This window comes from Pan paniscus, chromosome 5, assembly GCF_029289425.2.
Source record: "Pan paniscus chromosome 5, NHGRI_mPanPan1-v2.0_pri, whole genome shotgun sequence".
NCBI lineage: Eukaryota > Metazoa > Chordata > Mammalia > Primates > Hominidae > Pan > Pan paniscus.
Window position 1 is genome coordinate 22,525,875 of NC_073254.2, and position 12,611 is coordinate 22,538,485.

The following is a 12,611-nucleotide window of genomic DNA, read 5'->3' on the forward strand; positions in this document are numbered from 1 at the left end:
GGGGATCCTCTTTTTTGATACTTGATCTGTGGAGCTTTAGGTTTTTAAATGTTGCAAATGATTTGAAAGGCATTGCTATGGTTCGTTCAAGTCCTGTGCTTATTAACTTTTTACCCCTATGGTTAGTTTCTCAGGAACACGTGGAGTGTAACAAACAAGAAAAGTGACGCCTTTATCATGTTTAGATAAACAATCTACTGTTGTCCTAACACTCTGCTTTTCCAAATGGATTGTTTTATTTGTGAAGACAAAAAGTTACTCCCATTTTTCAGCTGAGGGAACTGGGGTTCAAAGGAATTAAAGGACATCCAAGTTTACTATACAGTCATTCACGGTAAGTCTTAGAACCAAGGTTGTCTGGATCTCACACTACCTGCAATCCATTTCTGCTCTGGTCTCCAAGACCATGTGGCATGCAGGTTCAGGAAACTGCGTAGCATACTGAATGGCTCTAACAGACTCTACTGGATTTCTCTACAAAAGAAATCCGAGTACTTAAAAGAACCGAGGAGCAGAGCTACATCATGACACTCATTGTTTAGCCAAAAAAAAAAAAAAAAGCCATCTATTTGGAAAAGTGCAGATACCACAAAACTGAATATGGCCATCATAATTTGCCTCCATTTTTATGTTTTCTCCAAAGTTGATATAACTTTAGCCTCATTCTCCATATATAATTAAGGCCATTGAAATTTAAAATATTTGAATATAGGAGCATGATAACGGTTCCTTATTTCCTACAACATGACCTACATATAAATGTAACATGTGCCCAACATTGAGTCTGGAGGGGTGGCAGATGAGCTGAAAAACATGATGTGACTTAGTACACATGGACAAAGTAGTTTCTAATTAAACAGCCACTTACCATGGAGCATAAAACTTGATGAAGGTTATTCCTTCTGCAATGGTGTCATCGAAGTTATTTTCAGTGAGTGCCAACACAGTGCCCTTCAAGGGAGGAAAAAGCCACAGTTCAAGTACATCCCTTAAAGTTGAGCAGGGCCATGCTTTGGGATTGCAGATACACGAATCAGTAATTTTTTAAACATGCAGTTATGTAGGCTCCAAGGTCACACAGAAATACCTACACAATCTGCATTTCATAGGCTACACACAAAGGGAGGCTGGCAGCCTCTGAAGGGCAGAGAGATCAACGCAAGTCCCTGGGTCCCAAGCCTGGGAGATGTGGTGAGGAGGTGGCTGGACACTGTACAGGGGGTGAAGGTGGGGAGGGGGACTGTCTTTTGGGGATGAGGCAGGTTGAAAACTCTCCAGGGCGCTGTGGTGTGGACCAGGCAGCCCTGGGTGTCCGACACTTGAGTCTGCACCTCTAAGCCTGGAGTCTCCAGGATACCCACTGAAGTCTCATCCTCAGCCGCTTTTCTCACTGGCCACCCTATTCTCCTAGCACCCTTTGTGACATCCTCTCTATGCAACAGAAAGAACCTAGTTACAATAGCAAAGGCAATGATACGTGTTTTACATTGAACATAAAAATGGAAAGCAGCCTGTTCTAAGTCAATGTGAAAAACGCTGATGGAAGCTCTGGCTGGAGAATTTAAGGGAAAGGTGCTACATGGTAGTCTGCTTTAAAGCCATTCTCCCTTGACAGTTCTTTACAGAATGACGTCTATGTGTTTCTCCAAAAATGGATCTGCGATTCTCTCCTGAGAGCAGGAATGGGATGATTTATCACGTGGCTAAGTGTACCAGGGCTGCTCCATCTGAGTCTGGCATCGAGTAACATGTCAGTGACGGAGGCCAAGGGGGCCATTGTGGAACACTACCATCTTTATGTCCAGAAACATGACGCCACACGCACTGAAAAGACCCACTTCATGGTGGAAAACTGCATTATAAATAGAAATGGTGCTGTGATGAAAACATCCATGGTATATAATTATACTCAATTTGGGATGACCTTTGTAACCACCAGGACACATACACTCCTCTAACATATGTGGTCCTAACAACTACAAAATCAGCTGTTTACTTCTTCAACCAAAACATCAACTTTTAAACAACACTCAGGCCATCCCCGACCTGCAAGAGTCCAACTAGGGACAGGGTTGTAGGGGTGAGGAGGCCCAGTGTGGCCCCACCAGGGAGGAGGGGTTGGTGGCTCCACTGGTTTTTCCAAATCCAAACTCCTGGCCTTCAGGCATGACTTCTACCTGAAGAGGATGACACGGGCACTCTCGTCCAGTGCAGACCTCCTGCCGCAGCCCCAGGCTCATGGTTGGAACTGCCACTGGACACTGCCACCTACACAGCCGAAAACCTTGAAGATCAACACCTTGAAAACCAAGCTCATCCCTTTCCTCGAGCTCTGGCCCCGCCCCTGTGCTGGGTACCATCCTCCACCAGATATGCAGGAATCAGACTCGCCTCGGACCCTCCCTCCCTCTCCTCCGCGCTGCACAGCGGCTGGTCTCCTTATGCTGGCTTTCTCCTCGCCATCGCACAGTCACGGCTGCAACATGAGGGAACTCATCATCTTTAAAGGCCTAATAGAGCAGCTTCCCACCTCCAGCACACGTGCATGCCGGTCATTTTCCTACAACTCCAATCTGCACAGAGCCTCTGTGGGCTCCCTGTCAATATGGGATACAGTTCATAATCCTTGGCCAGCTGCCCACAGACTCTCAACTCCAGCTCCTCACTCTCAGGGATCCTACACCACACCCTGACCTGTCTCCCACTGTGTTCCCCCAGCCCCAGCTCTGGCCCTGCAGAAATGCCGGCTGATTCTCGGGTTGTGCCTCTCCTGGTGCAGCCCCTCAGTGGCAGCCCTGCCCAGCCTATCTGTCCAGCACAGATCCCGTCAATCAGCTCCTTAGGGACACTTCTTGCCCATTTGCCCCCACTTCTCTCTAGCAGCCAAGCCCTGCACACATTTCTGCCCCAGCCCCCTGCCATTGGCTTGTGTGTCTTCTCACCATTTGCCTCAGAGACCTGTATGCTTCAGAGGCAGGAAACCGGTCTTATTTCCTGGTGGCCTAGAACAGTGCCTGTGACATAACAAGGGCTTGATAAAGCAGAACAAACGAATCTAAAACCTCCTGCTACCTGAGTGAAGGAAGGAAGCCCCTCAGTGCATCAGGACTGCCTAGGCAGGTTACAGCTACAGTCACTGGCCTGATCGCTGCGGATGCCCTCTTGGCTACAGGTCTTCTAGGGGCCTTTACAACGGGTAAAGGAAAATGCCCGGAGCAAGGTCAGGAATAGAATCAGGGCCCCGGGGCCAGCAGCCAAGATTTCATAGCAGAAACATGCCCAGCAGAGTCATTCTTTAAAATGAATGAAGCGGAAAGGAAGGATTCTCTAGAGATTTTTGACACCAAATATTGTCTTGGGATTTGTCTCACATCCATTTCATGTTTTCAAAAGGAAAGCTTTTGTTTGCATTCGCCCCTGAAAGCATGTGAAAGTCGATGAAAAATACGTGTTGAAAACGCAACTGGAGCCAACCGTCAGATGACTGTGTCCCCAAACTGTCATTTTGTCCAAAGCATTTGAGGAGGCCTCTGAGGGTGGGGAGGTGGGGGGCCGGGGGCCACGGGCCACTTATGGGGATCCCGACTCCAGCAGGCACCCACCTTGTCAGCCTCGGGCTCAGCTGCCAGCACCGGGGCCTCTGAGGGCGTGACGGTCTCCGTCGCTCCAGTCTCTGTGCGCTGCAGCTGCGACTCCACGTACTCCCTCAGTGACTCCAAATCCCGCTTTCCCTTGTACTGATCCACCTGGCCGAGACACGGGCACGCTGCTGAGTGAGTCCACTGAGGTGTTCTGAATCACTTAAGCCTTCCTGCAACCCCTGCTTGCCCGGGTCAGAGCTCCCAGATGTCTTAGCAGTGGTGCAAAGTCTGCATGTTCATATTTAGACGGGAATGTAGAGAGGACAGCTGAATGCCTCGGCTTTGGTGAGAGAACTGTACAGGCCCCTCTTCCCTCCACGGGGTTACACATCATAGAAGTCTGGGGCAGAGGCCTGCCAGCGAGTCGTTGTGCTGATGGGGAACTCTGAGGTGCTGACCATCGGCCAGAGAAGGAGGGAGGGAGGCAGAACCGGACCAAGTGCAAGCCTTAGCTCTGTTCAAAGGCCTGAAGGTTTGTGTTTACGACCAGAGCACAGTTACCCTGTGACTGTAAGATCTGGGTTATTCTAGTGATAACCTGGGCCACTGAAATGTTTCAAGGTAGTATAACAAATGAATTCATCTCCACAACCCAAATCTTATCAATTAAGAGAAAGACGTTTGTTTCATTATACACATTTCTCCAAACCAGTGCCCTAACAATCAAGATTGGCAATTCACTGTGCCCATTAAACCACTCAGTAGCTCAGCCTGATGGGGTTAAGAGATGAAGAATTCTCAGTACTAAGAAGTGCAGACGTACCTTTTTCCCATCTCGGAACCAGAGAAGAGTGGGATAGCCACGAACCTGGTTTCCGGAGCAGAGTTCATAGTGCTGTGTACAATCGACCTGAGAATAAAAGCAGATCAACTTCCCAGTCAGTTTCTTCATGAACCTTCTTGCTAATGGGGCTACTGGACACTTTGTACGTTACAAATATTCTTTTCAAAATCCACATTCTGTAGCAACTCTGCCAGCAAGGTGCAGTTTTTGAAGAGAATGTTCCTGAAAGCTATGCTAAAACATACCTGAGCTAAAAGGAGTAAAGGAAAGACTTTAGAGGCAAGATTTATTGTATTAATAGCTCAGTTAAACATGCCAGTTTTTAGGAAGCAACATTTTAACTCGAGCAAGTAAAGTCAGCACCTGGTAGCTGGAGTCAGGGCCCTGGCTTGACATTTGGTGGTGGTGGGAGGGGGGTTAGCCTGGCTGTCGGTGACTGGGACCCAGACCAGTTCACATGCCAGCTTAGAATTTACTCTCATGCTGAAGCTTAGAGGGTTTTAAAATCAACAGGGAGCAAGAAGTGAATTTTAAACAGGAGTAGTTGGTATATAATAAAGGTAAGACTGCAAAGATGTCAAGATTATAATCCGTCCTTAATTTTATAAACTTAATTTACCAACAAGCACAGCTCTTCAAGCTTTTTCTTTCATTTAAATCTCATAAAGCTGCTGCTTGCCCAACATTTTCATGAAACATCTTGTTCTAAGTCATTGCTTTCTTATTTTCTACCAGCACTAAAATAGGCAGGACTAAGTTGTTATTCACTATGTCAGCAAACGGGGGTAAAAATACTATTTCAACACCTAAGACCCGTCAGAGAGCAGCTAAGGTGCGGAACTGAAGTACAAGAGGCCTCAGCCCAAGGTCGGGAGAGGACAAGCATTTTTAAGGGTCCAGTGTAACCCAGCCACATGTGCCAGGGATGAAGGGCTTCAGCATGGTCACCTAGGCTTGTGTCTGCTCACGCCTGGGTCTGCTAGGATCCTCTATGGATATAAACCTAAAAGAATCTCCCATAAAATTTCATACAATAATTAAGTAAGGATACAAGGAATGGGGTAAGACAGTAGACAAGATTATTTTATAATTACTTCCCCAAAATGTTCAATAAATATAAACTTATAATAACATGTATAATTAGTATATATTATCGTAAGCGTTTAAGAGGCAACAGTGAAATATCCATTTAACTGACAACAAAAGTGATTACAATTTACTAAGCATCTGCCCCATGCTAAGCATCACACTAAGCAGTGTACTTTCATCTGCCCAGACACCACACAGTAGATCTTAGCTCAGTTTTGCAAAGGGGGAGACCGAGGCGTGGAGAGGTTTTGCCCAAGGTCAGCCAGCCAGGTCTACCCAACCCCCAAGTTTACGCTTTTGACCATCTCACCATCCCAAGTAGATCATCCTGTTAACCATCATTCAGTCCTAGACACGCAGCATTACTTTTGGATACAAATCAGCCCCATGGCAAGGTAGAAAAATGAGATTTTTAAGAAAGGAAATCTATGCATGGTGTCTGGTGGGTGCTGGAAAGTGGACAAGAATAAAAGTGATGTCCCTGGAGCTACACTGGATATTTCCAGAAAATCCAGTTACACAGAAGTTGTCAGACACCACTCTTGGCTTCTCTGTATAAAGTAGGAAATGCTGGAAAGAATCCCAGGCACAGTGCAAACTGAGGGAGGGTCTTCTGCGTGCCTGGGGGAGCACAGAGCCAGGGTCCTTTTAGAAAGAGCTCTTGGGTGAGGTCGAACGTGGACGGTCTCCAAGTTCGTCCAGTGAACGTTCTACAAGGCTCTACCCCATCTCTTTGCAGAATGGGCTCTGGGGCTGCCAATTCAGATTTGGCCATCTCTTCAAAATAAACAAAGCAGCTGAGGCCATAATTTATCTCTAGGCTGTGGAAAAGCCAGCAAAACTCAAAATCAGACTGCCATCTGTGAAGGTGAAATGAATTATCAAGTGGCACACTAAATGGAATTAATAAATCAAGTTTGCGACTTTGCACACAGAATGAATAATGGGCCACTCTGCTAATTAATCCAGCCCAAAGCAGTCCATTTCCAGTTTAATAAGGGCTTTCACTCACCTTGCCAATCTTGACAGTTTCGGAATGTTCAAGGCCCAGAGCCAGCTGCTCCCAGGTTGGAGCCAGGGCTTTGCAGTGACCACACCACGGAGCGAAGAACTTGATAAAGTGGTCGCCTGGAGTGGAGAGCCAAGGCAGAGACAGGGGAAAGAGGAACTGTAATTTATGTCAGACCTCACTAGAGAGTTAATTGAAGAATCAGATCTTTGTCCTGCTTAGCAAATCTTAGTTCGGCATGAGCACTTTAATTGGTACAAAGGGACTCCATCAAATGTGTTTCTGTTCATGAGTTCATAACAATACTCAAAACCAAATTTGTCATCTTTGATGGACAATCAGCAATCAACTCATTATTTGGAAAACTGTAATAAAAGGAAAGAATTAGGCATTTCTCCCACCTCTCCTATATGCACTGTACCGCTGAATAACCAGGTGATAAATGAGGGTGAGTTTCTCTTGGTTAAAAAATGAAGGGACGCTTGAATGAGTCTCGGCACTTGGCAGCCCTAAGGAATGAATGGACCCAGGCCCTGCCTGTCATGGTCGCCCACATCCCAAAGAGAGACAACTGGACGTTCTGTGCCCCCACCAGCTATGAGGTCTTCCTGTGCCCCCAAAAAACATCACACTGAAACTGATTTTGTCCCCAGACCCAACTACCAATTTCCAGGAAACAGAGAAATCAGGGAAACATGTAGACCACGCTACGGGGACACAATTAGCAAAGTCTGGACCACGGGGAGCTCTACAGGTCAAACCACCTGTGTCTTCAGCAAGAAAGATAAAGAGATGTCTGGAGAACATGCAGGTTAAAAGAGCCTTAAAAGATATATAAACACATACACATATAAAACTATAGTGCTCAGGAATGTGCACTTCAGTGCACATAAAGGAGTTGATATGGTTTGGCTGTGTCCCCACCCAATTCTCATCTTGAATTCCCACATGTTGTGGGAGGGACCAGGTAGGAGGTAACTGAGTCACGGGGACAGGTCTTTCCCATGCTGGTCTCATGATAGTGAATAAATCTTATGAGATCCGATGGTTTTAAAAACGGGAGTTTCCCTACACAAGCTCTTTTTGCCTGCTGATATCCACGTAAGATGTGACTTGCTCCTCCTTGCCTTCCGCCATGATTGTGAGGCTTCGCCAGCCACGTGGAACTGTGAGTTCTCCATTAAACCTCTTTCCTTTGTAAATTGCCCAGTCTCGGGTGTGCATTCATCAGCAGTGAAAACAGACTAATACAAGTGGTTTCCACAAATGTCAGGCAAGTGCCTTCTTGGAGAAGGGAGGGTGGGCTGTGCCCTGCATGGGACACGGGAAGCTGGCAGTTTTATTTCTTGAACTGGACAGTAGTTACAGTGTGACCACGCTATAAAAATTCATTAAGCCCTACATTTGTTTTCTCGATCTGTATTATATTTTATCATAAAAAAAGTTTAAAAAATGAAACATCACCCCCTTGGCTAGGGGGAAAAAAACAAACAAACCCTCACAGCATCATTATTTGGACAGAGAAGGTGTTTAGCTGTTCTACCCTGACATTGGGCTGATACCAAACTCAAAGCAGGCTGTGGCCGGGGAGAGAACTAACCAGTGGCATGTGGCCTGGCGTCTGAGCAGGACTCTGCCACACTAAGGCTCACAGCTACTGCCTCATCAGCACAGCAACAATGCACTTGAAGAAAATGGTGAAAAACTTCCTTTAAAAGTTAACAACTTCCATTAAAAAATGTGCACGCTGAAACCATGTGCAGGTGCACGGTAGATCCTGTGCTGTAAGGTGGAGACAGGCTCTCTGGGAACCTAATCAGAGTACTGATGGGAAGCCAGCAAGGGCAGGAAGCCACCATGGTACCTACACGACACAGCTGTGTGGCAGCGACCCACTTGGGAGGCGCTGGCTAGGCCTGCCGGAGTCGGTCTGTCCTGCCGGAGTCAGTCTGTCCTGCCGGAGTCGGTCCGTAACAGGTGATTTGGGAAACGCACCCTGCTCAGAGCCCAAGACAATCCCAGCTGAAAATGCATTCCCGTAGTGGAAAGCATGCTGGAGTTCTGCCGTCAGGGCACTGGTATGGATGAAATAACTTTTAGCAAAAGTGGGAAAAGGCTGAAGGCCTCACGATAAGTTACTGTGGACAGTAAGTGTGGTGGGGGAGGGGCTCTGACTCCCAGCAGGCACAAGTCACAAGGCCAGAGGCAATCCAAGCCATTTCTCACGTTTCCAACCCAGTCTTCTAAGGGGATTTCTCTCCATGGTAGCATTTGGTAATGGGAGCCAGCCAGGAAGCCAAAATTGCTTTCAAGTCATTCGGTGTTGGGCCAAGTTTTCTGAAACACATCTATGTGTGAATAAAGGGAGACTTATGTATTCACACTGGAAATTTTATGGGGATCATTCTGATATTAGGAGACCATTTTCAAAAAAGGGGATGTGGTATAGAAAGATCTTTTAAGTGTAAGGAATAACTAATTTGATTCATGTTATAACGGTGTCATTAAATTCTGGGTTTTGTTTGGTTGTTTTCTGAGACAGGATCTCACTCTGTCACCCAGGCTGGAGTACAGTGGCATGATCTCAGCTCACTGCAGCCTTGACCTTCCAGGCTCAAGTGATCTTCCCACCTCAGCTTCAGGAGTGCATTTACCATACCCAGCCTTTTTTTTTTTTTTTTTTTTTTTTAAATCTTCTGTAGAGACAAGGTCTTGCTTAGGCTGATCTCGAACTCCTGGGCTCAAGCAGTCATCCCACCTTGTTCTCCCCAAGTGCTGGGATGACAGGCATGAGCCACTGTGCCCAATCTAAATTCTGTTTAGACAGGGAGAAGCTTTTGTTTCTGCCTGAGGTCATTAAGCATATGATTACCATTAATACACAGGCATACTTCCGAGATACTGTGGGTTTGGTTCCAGACCACTGCAATAAAGATAATATCACAATAAAACAAGTCACACAAATTTTTTGGTTCCCTAGTGAATATCAAAGTTAGGTTTACACTATAGTCTATGAAATGTGCTACAGCATTACTTCTTTAAAAACAATGTACCTTAATTAAAAAATATTTTATTGCTAAAAAGATGCTGACAGAGGGATACAAAGTAAGCACAAGCTGCTGGAAAAACCGCTAGACCTGCCAGATGCTGGGCTGCCAAAATCCTCAATCCATAAAAAAATGCAGTATCTCCAAAGTGCAATAAAGTAAAGAGCAATCAAGCGAGGTGAGTCTGTCAATAAACACTCTTAGCCAAGGATGCACTGTCCAGCTAGTGTGCGGGTCACGTGTGCTTAGCATTAGACTCAGCGTTTCTATAAGGGCACAGACAAAAGGAGAACTCATGTTTTAGAAGAGGTGCACTCAACAACGGTCCCAACAGCTCCTCTAGAGTGACCCTTTGTCAGTGCCACTGATGCTGCTATCTAAGAGCCCTTGAGTGGCAGGAAGGAAAAGCCCAGCACGCCAAGGAATAATAGTGATTCTCTGAAGCTGGCATCAGGACGTCCCCCTTACCTTGTGCGACGTGCAGCTCAAAGTTGCTTGCTGAGAGCTCATACAGCCCTTGCTTGAGCTCGGGGGCACTGGGCGGTTCCACTTCCGGCTCTGGTGTCTAACAGGAGGAAATAAAACAGTCATGGGTGTGTCAGTGGAGACACAGGGAAACCATCCAGGAGGTGACTGTGTCTGTGGGGGAACCGCCTGCAGATGCCTCCCTCACCCAACAACCTGGAACCTTTGTACGATGCTGCTGTGCTGAGTGAGGCCAGGTCAGGAACTGATCTCGTCAAGCCCTCTGGAAGCTTCAGCAAAAAGCCCCTCGTCAGCCTCACCCTCGGTGAAAGCTCTAGGTCTGAGTCTCCAGGGCAGCCAAGTGATAGCTGTCCCTACCCCAAAACCCAACCAAACAAAGCAGACAATGCAAAGGACAGTCTTACCCCATACCCTGTCCTCCTCTTTGAAACGTACTTGGATACTTCACAAAGAATACAAAAAACAATGCCCGATGGACGTATTCTGAAGGGGTCAGCACTTGCAGACACCAGAGTGCCCAGCGCAGTGGCTCGTGCCTGTAACCCTAGCGTTTTGGGAGGCTGAGGCAAGAGGACTGCTTGAGCCCAGCAGTTCAAGACCAGCCTAGGTGACAGCCTAGCATTTTGGGAGGCTGAGGCAAGAGGACTGCTTGAGCCCAGCAGTTCAAGACCAGCCTAGGCAACAGAGTGAGACCCCATCGCTACAAAAAAAAAATTTTATTTACCTGAGCATGGTGACGTGCACCTGTGGTCCCAGCTACTTGGGAGGCTGAGGTGGGAGGATCACTTGATCCCAGGGGGTGGAGGCTGCAGTGAGCTGAGAACATGCCACTGCACTCCTGCCTGGGCAACAGAGTGAGACTCTTCCTCAAAAAACACACAAACAGACACGAGGGTAGCAAAATGGACAAAGCTGAGAATGAGAAACTCAGGGACCAGGAGGGCCTGGTTATCCTTACTTCACACAAATGACAGGGAAAACTGTGAGGAAGACACAACTGTGGAAGACTGATCAGAGAGAAAAGGAGGTGATGAGAAGGAAAATGCAGGTGAATGAAAGGCAACAGAGAGAAAACCATGGCATGAACATAAGCTGCACCTTCAAGAAAGAATGTAATTCATATGACTAAGTCTCGTACAGAAAGAGGGGGAAAGGGGCTTTTCAAAAGATGCTTCTGCCAGGACCCAAGCAGACAGCAATGTGTGCAGCTGTCTAGTCACAATCCTACATTTCTCAACTTTTCAGACCAGGTACAGCTGTGGCTTCCAACCAAAGTAACCAGAAATGAGGGAAAGATAATGGAATCAGTGTTCTGCTGCAGACACATTAAGTGTATATTACTCAGCTTTTATCTGGGGGTTCATATTCCTATTAAAAAGAATATCCAAGCTAAGTTGTTAAAGGCTTTAAAAGTGCTGACAGTTCAAAGCTGTGCAGGGCTGGAATCATAAAGAACCATAAAGTTTCCCTTCTGCTGCCAGCACGTCAAGACTTTCAAAGTGCTAAATACCCACACAAAACAATGCCCGAGGGAAGAATGGCTAAGTGAACAGTCAATGAGTGCACATAAGGTGAAATAAAATACCGTGTGCCACTCTCCATGAGATGTTCAAGGGCCTTTCAGTATGAAGTGTTCATTTATGGCACGTGCAGTGCCTCTAGTTGCTTCCTGGGTTCCTGGCAGACTCCAGAGCAGTCCCCCGGCACGGGAACACCACAGTGCATCCCAGAAACAGGTCACGTCTCGCCCTACAGTGGCAGCATAAGCTGATATGGTGCTTAAGAAACCTGGCAATATTCATCAAGAGCCATAAAAATTTTTTGGCCGGGCACAGTGGCTCACGCCTGTAATCCCAGCACTTTGGGAGGCCGAGGCGGGCGGATCACGAGGTCAGGAGATCGAGACCATCCTGGCTAACACGGTGAAACCCCGTCTCTACTAAAAATACAAAAAATTAGCCGGGCGTGGTAGCGGGCGCCTGTAGTCCCAGCTACTCGGGAGGCTGAGGCAGGAGAATGGCGTGAACCCGGGAGGCGGAGCTTGCAGTGAGCCAAGATCGCGCCACTGCACTCCAGCCTGGGCGACAGAGCGAGACTCCGTCTCAAAAAAAAAAAAAAAAAAAAAAAAAGATCTTTTTTTTATTCTTGGCCTTATAATTTTATGTCTGGGAATACTATATTCTAAAAATATCACTCAAAAGAAGGGGGGGTGGAAAGTCCTTTACAAAGATAAACTTGTTCCCTACATCATTACTGATGATGGAAAAGGTATAAATAACCTAAATATCCACTGACAGAATTAGAGTTGAATTATGGCAAATCCACATGATAAAATAATATAAGACATGATCAATATAAAGACCACATAAATATATAAAATCATTAATGAGATGAAACGTTTGTATAACTGTTCAAGAAAAAATACAGAAGCAAACATGGAAATACAAAAATTGCAGTAGAATGTACAAAGTGACAAATTGTCTTTTGAGTTTCTTGAATATTGCCACAACACTTAAAAAAATCTAAATTCATCCCACGTGAATATTAAAAAATGT

The 12,611-nt window shown here is 46.3% G+C and overlaps 1 protein-coding gene across 1 annotated transcript in view; it reads right to left on the minus strand.

The window, feature by feature from the left end:
* The window catches only part of TXNDC5 (thioredoxin domain containing 5), a 29,616-nt gene that overhangs the window by 3,524 nt on the left and 13,481 nt on the right, over positions 1–12,611 (minus strand). Inside the window, exons 4-8 of the mRNA XM_034961411.3 lie at positions 10,039–10,135; positions 6,527–6,642; positions 4,405–4,491; positions 3,603–3,746; positions 869–951 (exon numbers count right to left, since the gene is read on the minus strand). Coding sequence (XP_034817302.3) covers positions 869–951; positions 3,603–3,746; positions 4,405–4,491; positions 6,527–6,642; positions 10,039–10,135 — 527 coding nt within the window. The remainder of the gene's footprint in view (positions 1–868; positions 952–3,602; positions 3,747–4,404; positions 4,492–6,526; positions 6,643–10,038; positions 10,136–12,611) is intronic.